The 11,372-nt window shown below is 47.3% G+C and overlaps 1 protein-coding gene across 1 annotated transcript in view; it reads left to right on the forward strand.

The window, feature by feature from the left end:
• The first annotated feature begins 195 nt into the window (after positions 1–195).
• The window catches only part of LAP3 (leucine aminopeptidase 3), a 23,624-nt gene continuing 12,447 nt past the window's right edge, over positions 196–11,372 (forward strand). The window contains exons 1-7 of the mRNA XM_007449821.1: positions 196–360; positions 2,751–2,866; positions 4,179–4,233; positions 4,698–4,803; positions 6,473–6,632; positions 7,932–8,096; positions 9,556–9,714. Of these exons, the coding sequence (XP_007449883.1) occupies positions 259–360; positions 2,751–2,866; positions 4,179–4,233; positions 4,698–4,803; positions 6,473–6,632; positions 7,932–8,096; positions 9,556–9,714 (863 nt within the window). The 5' untranslated portion in view covers positions 196–258. The remainder of the gene's footprint in view (positions 361–2,750; positions 2,867–4,178; positions 4,234–4,697; positions 4,804–6,472; positions 6,633–7,931; positions 8,097–9,555; positions 9,715–11,372) is intronic.

Consider the following 11,372-nt stretch of genomic DNA (forward strand, 5'->3'; position numbering starts at 1 on the left):
CCCGCCCCTTGGGCGCACGCAAGCTCGTCCCCGCCCGAGCCCTACCGCGCCCGCGCTGGCCCTCACCCGACAGCCCTGGCCCCAGACGCCCTCCCGCCACGCCCCTGGCACCTTCCCCGCCCCCTAGGCGCGCGCCCTCTGCCCACCTACCCGCCCCCTTACCCCCCCAACCCGGAAAGCTGGGCTCCCAGGCGCGCACTCGCCCTCCTTGCGCCACGTGCTCGGTGGAGGGCGGTGCGGGGGGGCCGAGCCGAAAAGATGTTCTTGCTGCCTCTTCCGGCTGCCGCGAGACTCGCCGTCCGACATCTGAGCGTGAAGCATTTCTGGGGACCCGGTCCAGCCGCCGCAGACATGACGAAGGTGAGAGGCCGCGGCTCGCTCCGGGGCCGCCGCGAGACCTGCCCGCGGGCCACGGGGACATCGGGGCAGGTCAGGGCCGCGTTGTTCCGGGCTTCTGAGCCGAGTTACAGACATTGGCTAGAAAGAAACGTTTCGTGTCTTTGCGGAGCTCGGCGTTGGCAGCGGGCTGCGCGGGGCTGCAGACCCCCCAGGATTCTCCAGCCGGCTAGTGCCGAGGATGCGCTCTTCCTTCTCTTTCTTGAAAGTGCCCGGACCCGAACTCTGCGCGCCAGGGAATGATAGCCGTAGCTCCCGTTTCCTGAGCTCCCACTCTGTGCCGTGCCCTTATTTCATTATTTTGTTTAGTCCTCGCAGTAACCCAGGGAAGGACGGCGCCAGGACTGCTCCCACCTTAGCTAGGAGGATGCCCAAGTTTGGTGAGGTGAAATGCCCTCTAGGGTCCCAGAGTCGGCCAATCACTGGCCCCGGCTTCCACACCAAGACCTCCCTCCCCCGCTGAAGTTAAAGGCCAGGAAGACGCAGGCTCTCAGGGAGTAAACTGACTAGAAGGGTTTCTAGAGAAAAATGTCTCTCTAGGGAAAAGGGCTTTGCAGGGAGACCCATCTGTTCGTGAGATTAGAAGTGTCCTGCAGAAGCGCCTCCTCCATCTAACTGAGCTCCAAAACATTGTGAAGAGGGTCACTGTTCGGTCGTGGGGGATCTGGAAAAGGGGAACGGCTTGGCAGGAGGAGCACATGTGTGGGAGTCACGCTTGAGGACCAGAAAGACTGTGCCCGGCTAGGAGTGTTCTAGATGGGGCTTGAGCTCAGGCCTCTCCCTGAATCACAGATGGCCGAGGGACCAGAAGCTTGTCCCCTAGTCTGTTCAACACTATGGAAATAGATCCTACTCAGGTAACATCCGTGTTCTGTCTGATCAGTTCCCTACTTGGTTCCCTGGAATCCCAGACAGTGGGCAGTCTAGGTAAGTTAGAACCTGGGAAGGTTACCAACCCCGAGGAAGCCTATTTTCTTTGATGGAAAGGACAGGACATGATTTGGTCTAAGTACCAGTGTGATTCTGTAGAAAGGACAGAGCACCTGAGGGAAGGCATCCGGATTCTTGACCAGTTCTGTTGCACACGGGCTAGTATGTCAAACCAGGTTTCAGTTTCCTTATCCACCAGATGCGAAGAAGACTACTTGTTCTTTCCACCTCACAGAGGTGCCCTAAGTCAGAACACATTTTTAAAGTCATAAATTGCTGTGCAAAGGCAAATAGTGATTCCTAGGTTTACTTCCTTATTTTAGGTGTTTGGGGCCTGGAGCTTAAGGAGATGAAGGGATAAGCCACTAAGTGCTGGACAGAATGCTCTGGCCCGACCCTCCCGGTGAAGGTGCATCCTTTTCCTTTCTTCCAGCCTATAAGTTGGGCAGAGTACTTGTTAGTATTGGCAAGTGCAGCCATTGACTTTATTGGAATGACCTCCCAGAGTATTGCAGATTTGCATTTGAAGCTTGTAGGGGAGGAAAAACTTACTTCTACTCTCCAAGGTTCTAGGGCTGCACCTAAGAATGAAATGGACATAAAACAGATTAACAGGAGAAAGGCATACAAGTTTTATTTCATATTTTTATGTGTACATGGGAATCTTCAAAAGGGAAATGAAGACCCGAAGAAGCCTATAGGCCCGAAAGCTCATATACCTTTTTAAACAGAGACGGGGAAACTGTGGGGATGTGATAAGGCAAAGGAGCCTGGGGGCATTAAGTTGAGAGACAGGGAAATATATGGGGGAAATGAAAGGGAGGATAAGGGTTATTTTAGTAGGTTTGTTTGGTGTTGACTCCCAGTCTATGGTGATAAGAATGTTCTCTTCCTGGTACAGGGAGAGAAGTGTTCTCTTGGGAAATTTTATGACCAGCTTTTAGATAGGAAGGGTGGGGCGGGGGTGGGCAGTCAGAGAGCCCTTCCTGCATCTGCTTTTTCTCAGCTGCCTGCACCTCATAGTAATCAATATGCCAGAGTGGCATATTTTGGGGTGGCATGTTCTGAACCCCTTCCAGATCTGACTTCATTACAAATGGAATTGTTTTCTTAAAGCACCTTTCTGCTCTTCTTTATTTGAAAGTGAAGGAAGCCCTCTATGTTGTGAAAGCTCTTGGGAGGGACCATCAAGACCAGGACAGGTAGTAATTGCACTCTTGCATCGGCAGGAGTTTGAAACATTTAGGCAGGATGTGATTATAGCTGACTGCCCAGCACCTGCTGCTGTTTTGGCCTTGTTCCTCTGTCCTTGAGGGGGACACGGTTTTGTTGAAATGATTAGCTCTTTCTGGAATTTGGGAACCCTTGAGTCCCTCTTAGGGATCTACTCCCTCTTAGGGATCTACCTTTTCTCTTGTTTTCAGGGCCTTGTTTTAGGAGTCTATAGCAAAGAAAAAGAAGATGATGAGCCCCAGTTTACAAGTGCAGGAGAGAATTTTAATAAATTGGTGTCTGGAAAGCTGAGAGAAATCTTGAACATGTAAGTATTCATCTGTGGGTTCCAGTTTTTAAAATGCCCTGAAGGTGAAAGAGAATATCTTTTCTGTGCTTTATTATTAGTGGATGAAAATGCACAGGAACACACTGGCTGGGATCTTCTCAGTGGAAGTGAGAGTATGTGTCTGTGGGATGCACATTGCTACTTAAGGTTCAGTATTGGGTGGGTGCACAGTTCTGGGAAGTCAGGCTGCTTCAACCAAATCACAGACTTGTGTGAGAGGCTGACCCAGAAGGAGCCGGAAAGTACCATATTTCCTCAGCCCACCCTCCTGGCTCCAGTTTGTTTCTCCCCACCCCCTTCCCACCTTCCATCTCTCTACCTCTTTAACTCCCCTTCACTTTGGGGGAACAGCCTGGGCTGGTTCAGAATAGCCTGAGGAGGCTGCAAGCCCTGAGTTTCAAGGGCTTCTCAGATCTTAAGTGACACGTGAATCGCCTGGGGGTGTAGTTAGAATGCACATTCCAGTTCAGTAAATTTGGGTGGGGCCTGAGATTCTAACCACTCTTGGATTAGCCAGGGCCTGGGGAAGGTAGGGAAACATTGGGGTTTCCAAGTCCTTCTGAGCTGCCGGCCACGTTTAACAGAAACAGAGGTGACAGCATAGGCCACAGCAACTGTATATTATTTGGATTACAGATAGCCTATTAGCGTCTGATAGGTGTAGTCTAATAATTAGAGTAATTGTCTAATTATTGAATGACAGAATTTGCATCGCCTGTCAGTTTACCAGTCCTTCACCAGTAGGCAGCTCTCTCAGCTGCCTTGATTAGTTCATTAACCCCAAAGCTAACCTGTACGAGTACAGAACAGCCTGGCCTTCATGACTGCGAGGTACCAGGGCATCCAGTCCTCAGGCTGTAATTGTGCGTTGCCACCTGCTTTGTTTTTAAATTGCCCGGTATCCCACCTGTAGATAAATCACAAAAAACCTCCAGGTTGAACACACTGCAGTCAAGTCAGCCACTTAGGTTGGTGTCTTGCGTCTTTTATGAGGTTTAAGATTGAGGTCAGCCTCCATCCAGTGCTCAGCTCTCCCCTACATTACCCATCCACGGCATTGCTTTCTGTAGTTGGCATTAAATCTAATCTGGAAGTTTTTGAGTTAGAATTAGAAGTGCTGCATCTGAGAAATCTGGCCTGAGAGAATTCTGTATTTGATAAAAACATAAGTGTAGCAAATTTGCAGAAGCATCAGAGCATACTGTAATAATGCTAAAGGTTTGTTTATGTCACTTTTTAATGGAGCAGAGCAAACTATAATTTTTAAAACAACTGTTTCTTCTTGTTGCAGATCTGGACCACCCCTGAAGGCAGGCAAAACCCGAACCTTTTATGGTCTGCATGAGGTATGAGGTGAAAATAAGGTTTATGTGGCAAACCCTGAGTTAGCACCTATATGTGCCAAGTACTGTGGCTGACCAGTTAGGCAGAAAATTTTGTATCGGATTATGTGTTCGTTTTATCCCAGGATTAAGCCGCAAGTATTGGTTAACATTGTAAAGAGGCGAGTTGTTGTCAAAAAGTACTGCATCTCTTATATTCCTCAGTCTGCAGGCTTTCTTGGTTCAGTGGCCCTGTCTTACATAGCAGAGTTATTTGCAGGATTATCCTCGCTCTCCCTTTGCAACACACAGTTATAAAATTTAACTAAGATAACAGGGCTTACAAAAATAAAACAAGCAAACTTCGTGGAGGGTTTTGTCCCGTGCAGCGCTTTAGGGGGTCGTGTGCAAGCTCCTGTGCCATTTCGTGCTGGAAGTGGATGCTTTAAAGACGTAAAGCAGCTGATTTCGTATATCTTTTGGAACAGGACTTCCCCAGCGTGGTGGTGGTTGGCCTCGGCAAAAGGACGGCCGGAGTTGACGAACAGGAAAACTGGCATGGAGGCAAGGAGAACATCAGGGCCGCTGCAGCAGGTTCTTTAACTTTTGAACTTTAATGTTGGTAAAGATTCCTAAGGATCACTCCGTCAGATTTGTCTCCCCTCTTTCCATCACCATCCCCTCACGTTCACACAAATAACTCTGAACAGATATTCAGTTTCCCTTACCTAACATGCTTGGCTTTACTTTAGATTCAGAAGGTTAGCTTGTGGAATTTTATTTTTATATTTCTTTAGCTTGTGTCTGGGGGTTTCAGGACCACTTGTTCCCTCTTGCAGTATCGGCCTTAGAGCTCTGTTTTGCCAGAAAGTCCTGGTGGGTGATTTTTTTCCTTTTTTTGGAATGCAGCCCTCATGTTGCCCAAATTTTATTTTATTTTATTATTTTTATTTATTTATTTATTTTAAATTAATTTTGGCTGTGTTGGGTCTTCATTGCTGCGCACAGGCTTTCTCTAGTTGTGGCGAGCGGGGGCTACTCTTTGTTGCGGTGCGCAGCTTCTCACTGCGGTGGCTTCTCTTGTTGTGGAGCACAGGCTCTAGGGCACGCGGGCTTCAGTAGTTGTGGCTTCGTGGGCTCTAGAGCGCAGGCTCAGTAGTTGTGGCGCATGGGCTTAGTTGCTCCGTGGCATGTGGGATCTTCCTGGACCAGGGCTCGAACCCATGTCCCCTGCATTGGCAGGCAGATTCTTAACCACTGTGCCATCAGGGAAGTCCGTTGCTCAAAGTTTAAATCACGTGGAGTCATCATATTTCCAAATCAGAGAAAATGGATGCCAAGGGCAGGATGCTTGTTTATCACTAGTTACCAAAGGTGCAAGCCTGTCCCAGTTTCGTCACGTGGACAGTTCAAAAGTTGAGGTAGGTGCCATTGGGTCTCTTCAGAGCTGAGTGGCAGGACAAGGCCGTCACCATGGAGACTGTGGTTAAAGATGCTTTGAAACCATTGCTGAGGTGGTGATAATTAGCTTGGTTGATCTTTGACGCCATGTATATCATATTTGCTTGTTAAATGTACTTTCAAAGTTCATGTTCAGAGATTATTTCATAACTTTTATTTGGGAGATTTTGCTGACCTGATCTTAATAAATGCTGTGTTAATAATGGACTTTGCTCAGTTCCTTGGCTGTAATTTCAGTGTTATCACTTCTATGTCATTTTTTTTTTGGGGGCGGTACGCGGGCCTCTCACTGTTGCGGCCTCTCCCGTTGCGGAGCACAGGCTCCGGACGCACAGACTCAGCGGCCATGGCTCACGGGCCCAGCTGCTCTGCGGCATGTGGGATCTTCCCGGACCAGGGCACAAACCCGTGTCCCCTGCAACGGCAGGCAGACTCTCAACCACTGTGCCACCAGGGAAGCCCTTCTATGTCATTTTTAATGTGGCAAGCTCCTGGTGATTGGGACGCTTCATCAGGAAACCCTAGTGTTTCTAGTAATAGTAGCCACTTCTTGAGGGCCTGCTTTGTGAGGTGCTAGACTAGTCATTTTATCCATCAGTCTGTCCTCCCACCCTCTGTGAGGTGTGTGCTCATCCTCACTGTACAGAAGGGGAAGTGGAGGCTCAGAAAAGTCAAGTGTCAGGGCCAGGATTTGAACTCCAATTCTGATGTTTTCTCAGGCCCCCACCCCAGGCCTCTGCCTTCTGCCCTCAGAGGTGTCCCTGACTGACTACGGTTTTCTGGTTCCTCTGTCCCTGTGAAGCGGGGTGCAGACAGGTTCAGGACCTGGAGATCTCGTCCGTGGAGGTGGACCCCTGCGGAGACGCCCAGGCGGCTGCGGAAGGAGCAATGCTTGGGCTCTATGAGTATGACGACCTGAAGCAGAAAAAGAAGGTGGCCATGTCAGTGAAGCTCCACGGAAGGTGATAGAACAAAACCAGGACCAGGCCCATTCCCTGCGTGCTGATGGCAGGGCCTTTTGGACATGAGCTGTCTGCCCTTCAGCATTGGGCACTGCCGTGCAGCTTGTCTGTGGCTCTCCCATGGCCTTAGCCATTTTAGGACTTTGGTGACTGTGCCTCCATTCTGCTTCTGGCTTTCGTCCTGTGTGTGTTTCCCCCTGACTCTCTAGATCCCTCCGTGCTTGCTGGTTCCTAGGAAACCATACCTGGTTGGCTCCCTGAGGAGGGAGGGAACAAGATGACAGACGGGTCCCAGCAGGTTTTGATACAGATCATTTCCATCTACCCAGTGCCTGCGGGCCCTGTACTAAACGCCAGAGATACGCAGATGCAGGGATCCGGCCCTTGCCCTCCTAGTCTAGTGGGAAGACTCATCTTTGAACAGATTTATTGAGCACCAGCTACACTCCAGCCCTATTCTGTGTTCAGGAGCAGACAGTGTGGGACCCTCAGGAGACGGTGCTGGGAGGACAGTGGGGGTCCCTCCCGGTGGTTGGCAGCTGTGATGTAGTGGGTAAGAATGAGGGCCCTGCGACCAGTCAGCCTGGCTTTGAATCTGGCTCCCACTTCCTGGCTGGGTGATCTCAGTGAAGTGACTGAAGTCTCTCTCTGCTTCATTTTCCTCATTGGTTGAGTAGAGTTGTGGCTTAGATTTCATGGGGCTTTTATGATCGCAAGACAAAACCCATCAAGGGTGTGTCACATGGTGAACTCCGTAAGTGATGAGTGTTGTTCTGCCTGTCCATGTGCCGTGTCAATTCCTGTCGTGCACAAGAAGAGCCAGGGTCGTGGAGAGCTCACCCATGTCCTTTGTCTTCTGAAGCCGGCCCTGCCCTCTGGTGGGTTGGAGTTCAGAGTCCCGACCCAGGCAGGGAGAAGGCGGGAGGCCTTCAGTTCCCTGGCAGGACTGACCAAGGGGAGCTTGCACTGTAGTCATACTCTGGAGGAGTGTTAAAGAGGCCTTTCTGTGGAAGCCTCTGCCGTCAGATTTGGGGGGTAGATTGAGGGCTCCAGAGGTCCCTCAGACCAACAGGTGAGGTGAGGATTCTAGGTTTCCTCTAGCTCAGCTCAGTGGGGGTCGTGTTTTCCAGCACTTCATAAACCATAACAGCTGCCCCCCGGATCAGATCACAGAATAAATCCGGGTCCCTGTGTGCGTCACATTTCAATTGTCGTCTTCGGCAGGAGACCTCCTAGCTGGGCTGTGGTGAGTGTTCCGGAGAGGCTGTCTGACGATGACCTTGTGCTTGCTTTTGCCAGTGGGGATCAGGAGGCCTGGCAAAGGGGAGTCCTCTTTGCTTCTGGGCAGAACCTGGCGCGCCACTTGATGGAGACGCCTGCCAATGAGATGACGCCAACCAGATTTGCGGAAATTATCAAGAAGAATCTCAGAAGTGCTAGTAGTAAAACAGACGTCCACATCAGGTAATTCAGGATTATGTCATAGACTTCTATGCTAGAGCCAGACAGAGCCTCAGAGATCCTAAAATCCAGCTCTCTCACTATTGGGAGAATTAACTTGAGACTAGAGAGGTGAGGTCGCCTACCAGCAGCCACATACAAGTGGGGCTTGTGGAAGAGTCGAAACGGCTTGCCAACAAAAGTGGTGCCTAAGCAGAGTCAGGGAGGTGGCTTAGAAGTGAACAGATAGGAGAGCGGGGCAGGAGTACCTCTGCAGTGGCCTTGGGAAACTGCATGGCTTGCGGTGGAGCAAAGGGAAGTCGGCCAGAGATGAGGCAGGTCAGGCGGGCGGAATGTAGCCATTAAACTGAGGCAGCCGTGTCAAATGCGCTCTAGCGTAGGTGGGTGTAAATCAAAGAAATACAGACGGTACTTCCAGAAGGGCAGGACTTTAATAAAACATCAAGTACTGGGTTTGTGAATAAGAGTGCACACGTTATACGGCCTCGCTTCATTTGAAGCGTTTTTTTTAATTGTCATACCTTACATTTTTATATTCTTTTCCTTCTGAAGTTGGGTGGCCCTCTCTCTACAGTGATGTCCTAGATTAATAGTTTCAACAAGTGTCTAGGCAGGTGCGGGAGGAGTGTTCCTTGAATGAGGTTGTTTCTGGTCTGTCTGTAGCAGGGTAGGATTTCTCCCCTGGCCTAGTTACTGTGGCCAGAAAGCAATACAAAGCCCTTTTGGGCCTCCAGCCTAGGAGGAATAGCGATGTGGCATCTGTCTTCTGGTTGGCACTAAGGACTATTCCCATTAAATTATCCCCATTGATCCCGTGTTTATTAAGTAATAACTAGTTTTCCCACTTCAATCAGACATCTCAAACTGTGAGAAATAGTGTGACAACATTAAAAAGATGGAATTCCAGCAATTCTGTAAAAGCAAAGGAATAGGTAGTTCAGTCTGATCAATGGAGTGTAGTTTTGTTGGTTCTTTGTTTGTTGATTGGTTGTTTGGCTATTGCTTTGTCTTTTTCAGAACTACCAAAAATAAATCAGTGGACTCCTCAGCTATCTTTGAGTACCCTTTATGGTCTCAGAGCCTTGCTAATTTCATCTTTAAATTAAAACTTTAGAAATATGTGACTGGCTTGGGGAAAAAAATCAAGTAAAAATTGTTTATTGACTATGCACTATTACCTGACGTTGTATTGCATACCATACATGAATTCTCTTAGTAATTCTATAGCTAATCTTTTGATGGAGGTGTCATTCATCTCATTTTATAGATGAGGAAACAGACTCAGAATCAAGTGACTCTCCCAAGAATATACAGAAAGCAGATAGGAGGTGATAATTGAAGCATTAACGTGTCTGTATTAAGAGCTTGTATGTTATACTTTTTTACACATGGATGAGTTATTCTGAGTTATTGAAATGGAGATAGCAACATGTATTTACTTTTTCCCTTTTCTGCTCTGTAGACTCAAGCCTTGGATTGAGGAACAGGAAATGGGATCATTCCTCAGTGTGGCCAAAGGGTCCGAAGAGCCTCCAGTCTTCTTGGAAATTCACTACAAAGGCAGCCCCAATGCAAGTGAACCTCCCTTGGTGTTTGTTGGGAAGGGGATTACCTTTGACAGGTACTTCTTTACTGCATCCATGCTTTGTATTTTGGTGAATGCTTTGTATGCCGTTGTATTATTTGGTGTGTAATTTGGTTCAGAAGCATGGTGTTCGGTCAGGTCTTATGTGTAACTTTAAATATATTAGGCTGCCACTTACAAAACACCTACTGTGTGTCAGAGGCTCTACTAGGCATTTTACATATATTAGCCCTGATCTTACGCCTAGGAGCTAGGTGTTGCAGACATTCTTCAGGTAAGGAAACCATGACTCAGGTTAATTTGTTCAAAGCCCCATAACTAATAGAACCGGAAGTCAAACTCAGCTGTGTGTTTAAAATGTCTTAAAATATTTCCATCATACTCTTTGATTCTCCTGTGTGGATATTAAGGATTTCCAAGTAGATAATGGTGAGGCAGCTTTCCAAGTAGATCATGCTGTCTTCCCTTTGCTTACTTGAGATTACTTTTTTTGCTGACCAGTCTAGCTTTCATTAATCTCCTTAAACCGTAAGTGTTCCTTAGAATTGGAAGCTGTCTCTGGTTATTTCAACCATGGAGAAGCTGAGTTGGAAAAGATGATCTGAGTCAGTATTTCTCATGGAAAGCATTTGCTACTGAATACTAGTTTTCTGGGTTGCTAATTAAATGTGAGACTTGAAAAAAGGATTATTTGATCAAAAAACTAGGTTAGATAAAAAATTGTTTTTTATTTTGTTTTGTTTCAACTACAGGACTTCTTGGGGGTACAAAATACAGCATTTTCTAAATTTCCTTCTTTTTTAATTGAAATATAAATATAGTTGACATCTTAATTTCTTTTTGAAGGGAACGTTTATCTCAGGAAATCATGGTTCATAGAAACTGCTTTGGAAAATGCTGCTAGAGATCCATAAAATCTTGATGTCCCCTAGTATGTTTTTGTACCCATTCAGGAACTCCATCTGAAACGTGAATGAATCCCAACTTTACAGGAGCGTTTCTAGGCACTGTGATGCCTCTGTCCTGGGGAGATCTGGCCTCCAGGCTGGTCTTCCTTGTACTAGCAGATTGTAATGCCTCCTGTGTTTTCTATCCACTGGTTCACGTTCTCTCCTTTAAAGCTTTGGTCTCCAAACGATCTTCGTTATGTAGCCCATCATTAAAAGGTTCGAGCTCATACCACTCAAAATACGCATACTAATTTATGTCACGTGCATATACTGTTGTATTAAAGTGTGTATTATAAAACACTACAGCAGGGAATTCCCTGGCGGTCCAGTGGTTAGTACTTGGCGCTTGCACTGCTGGGGCCTGGGTTTGACCCCCAGTTGGGGAACCAAGATTCCATAAGCCGCGTGATGCAACCAAAAAAATAAAAAAATAAAATAAAAATAAATAGAACACTACAGCAGATAAAAATAAGAGAATGAAAGTTGTTTTTAAACGTCTTGCTAATTGTGATGGTTTTATACTATCATGGGCTAATATCTTAATTGAAACATTTATGCTTAGGGTGAAGTTTATTGTTCATTTAAATCTGTACTTGAATTTTTTGCTATGGTAATATGAAGCAAGGAGGCCTGACCTAGTCTTCTGGGTTTAGAGAAGGCTTCCTAGAAGGAATGACAGTTTTAGCTTAAGATGTGAAGGATAAGGGAGTTAGTTCTGCGGGGAGTAGGGCAGGGAAAGAGCCT

This window comes from Lipotes vexillifer, unplaced genomic scaffold (genome assembly GCF_000442215.2).
Source record: "Lipotes vexillifer unplaced genomic scaffold, Lipotes_vexillifer_v1.1 scaffold1067, whole genome shotgun sequence".
Taxonomy (NCBI): Eukaryota; Metazoa; Chordata; class Mammalia; order Artiodactyla; family Lipotidae; genus Lipotes; species Lipotes vexillifer.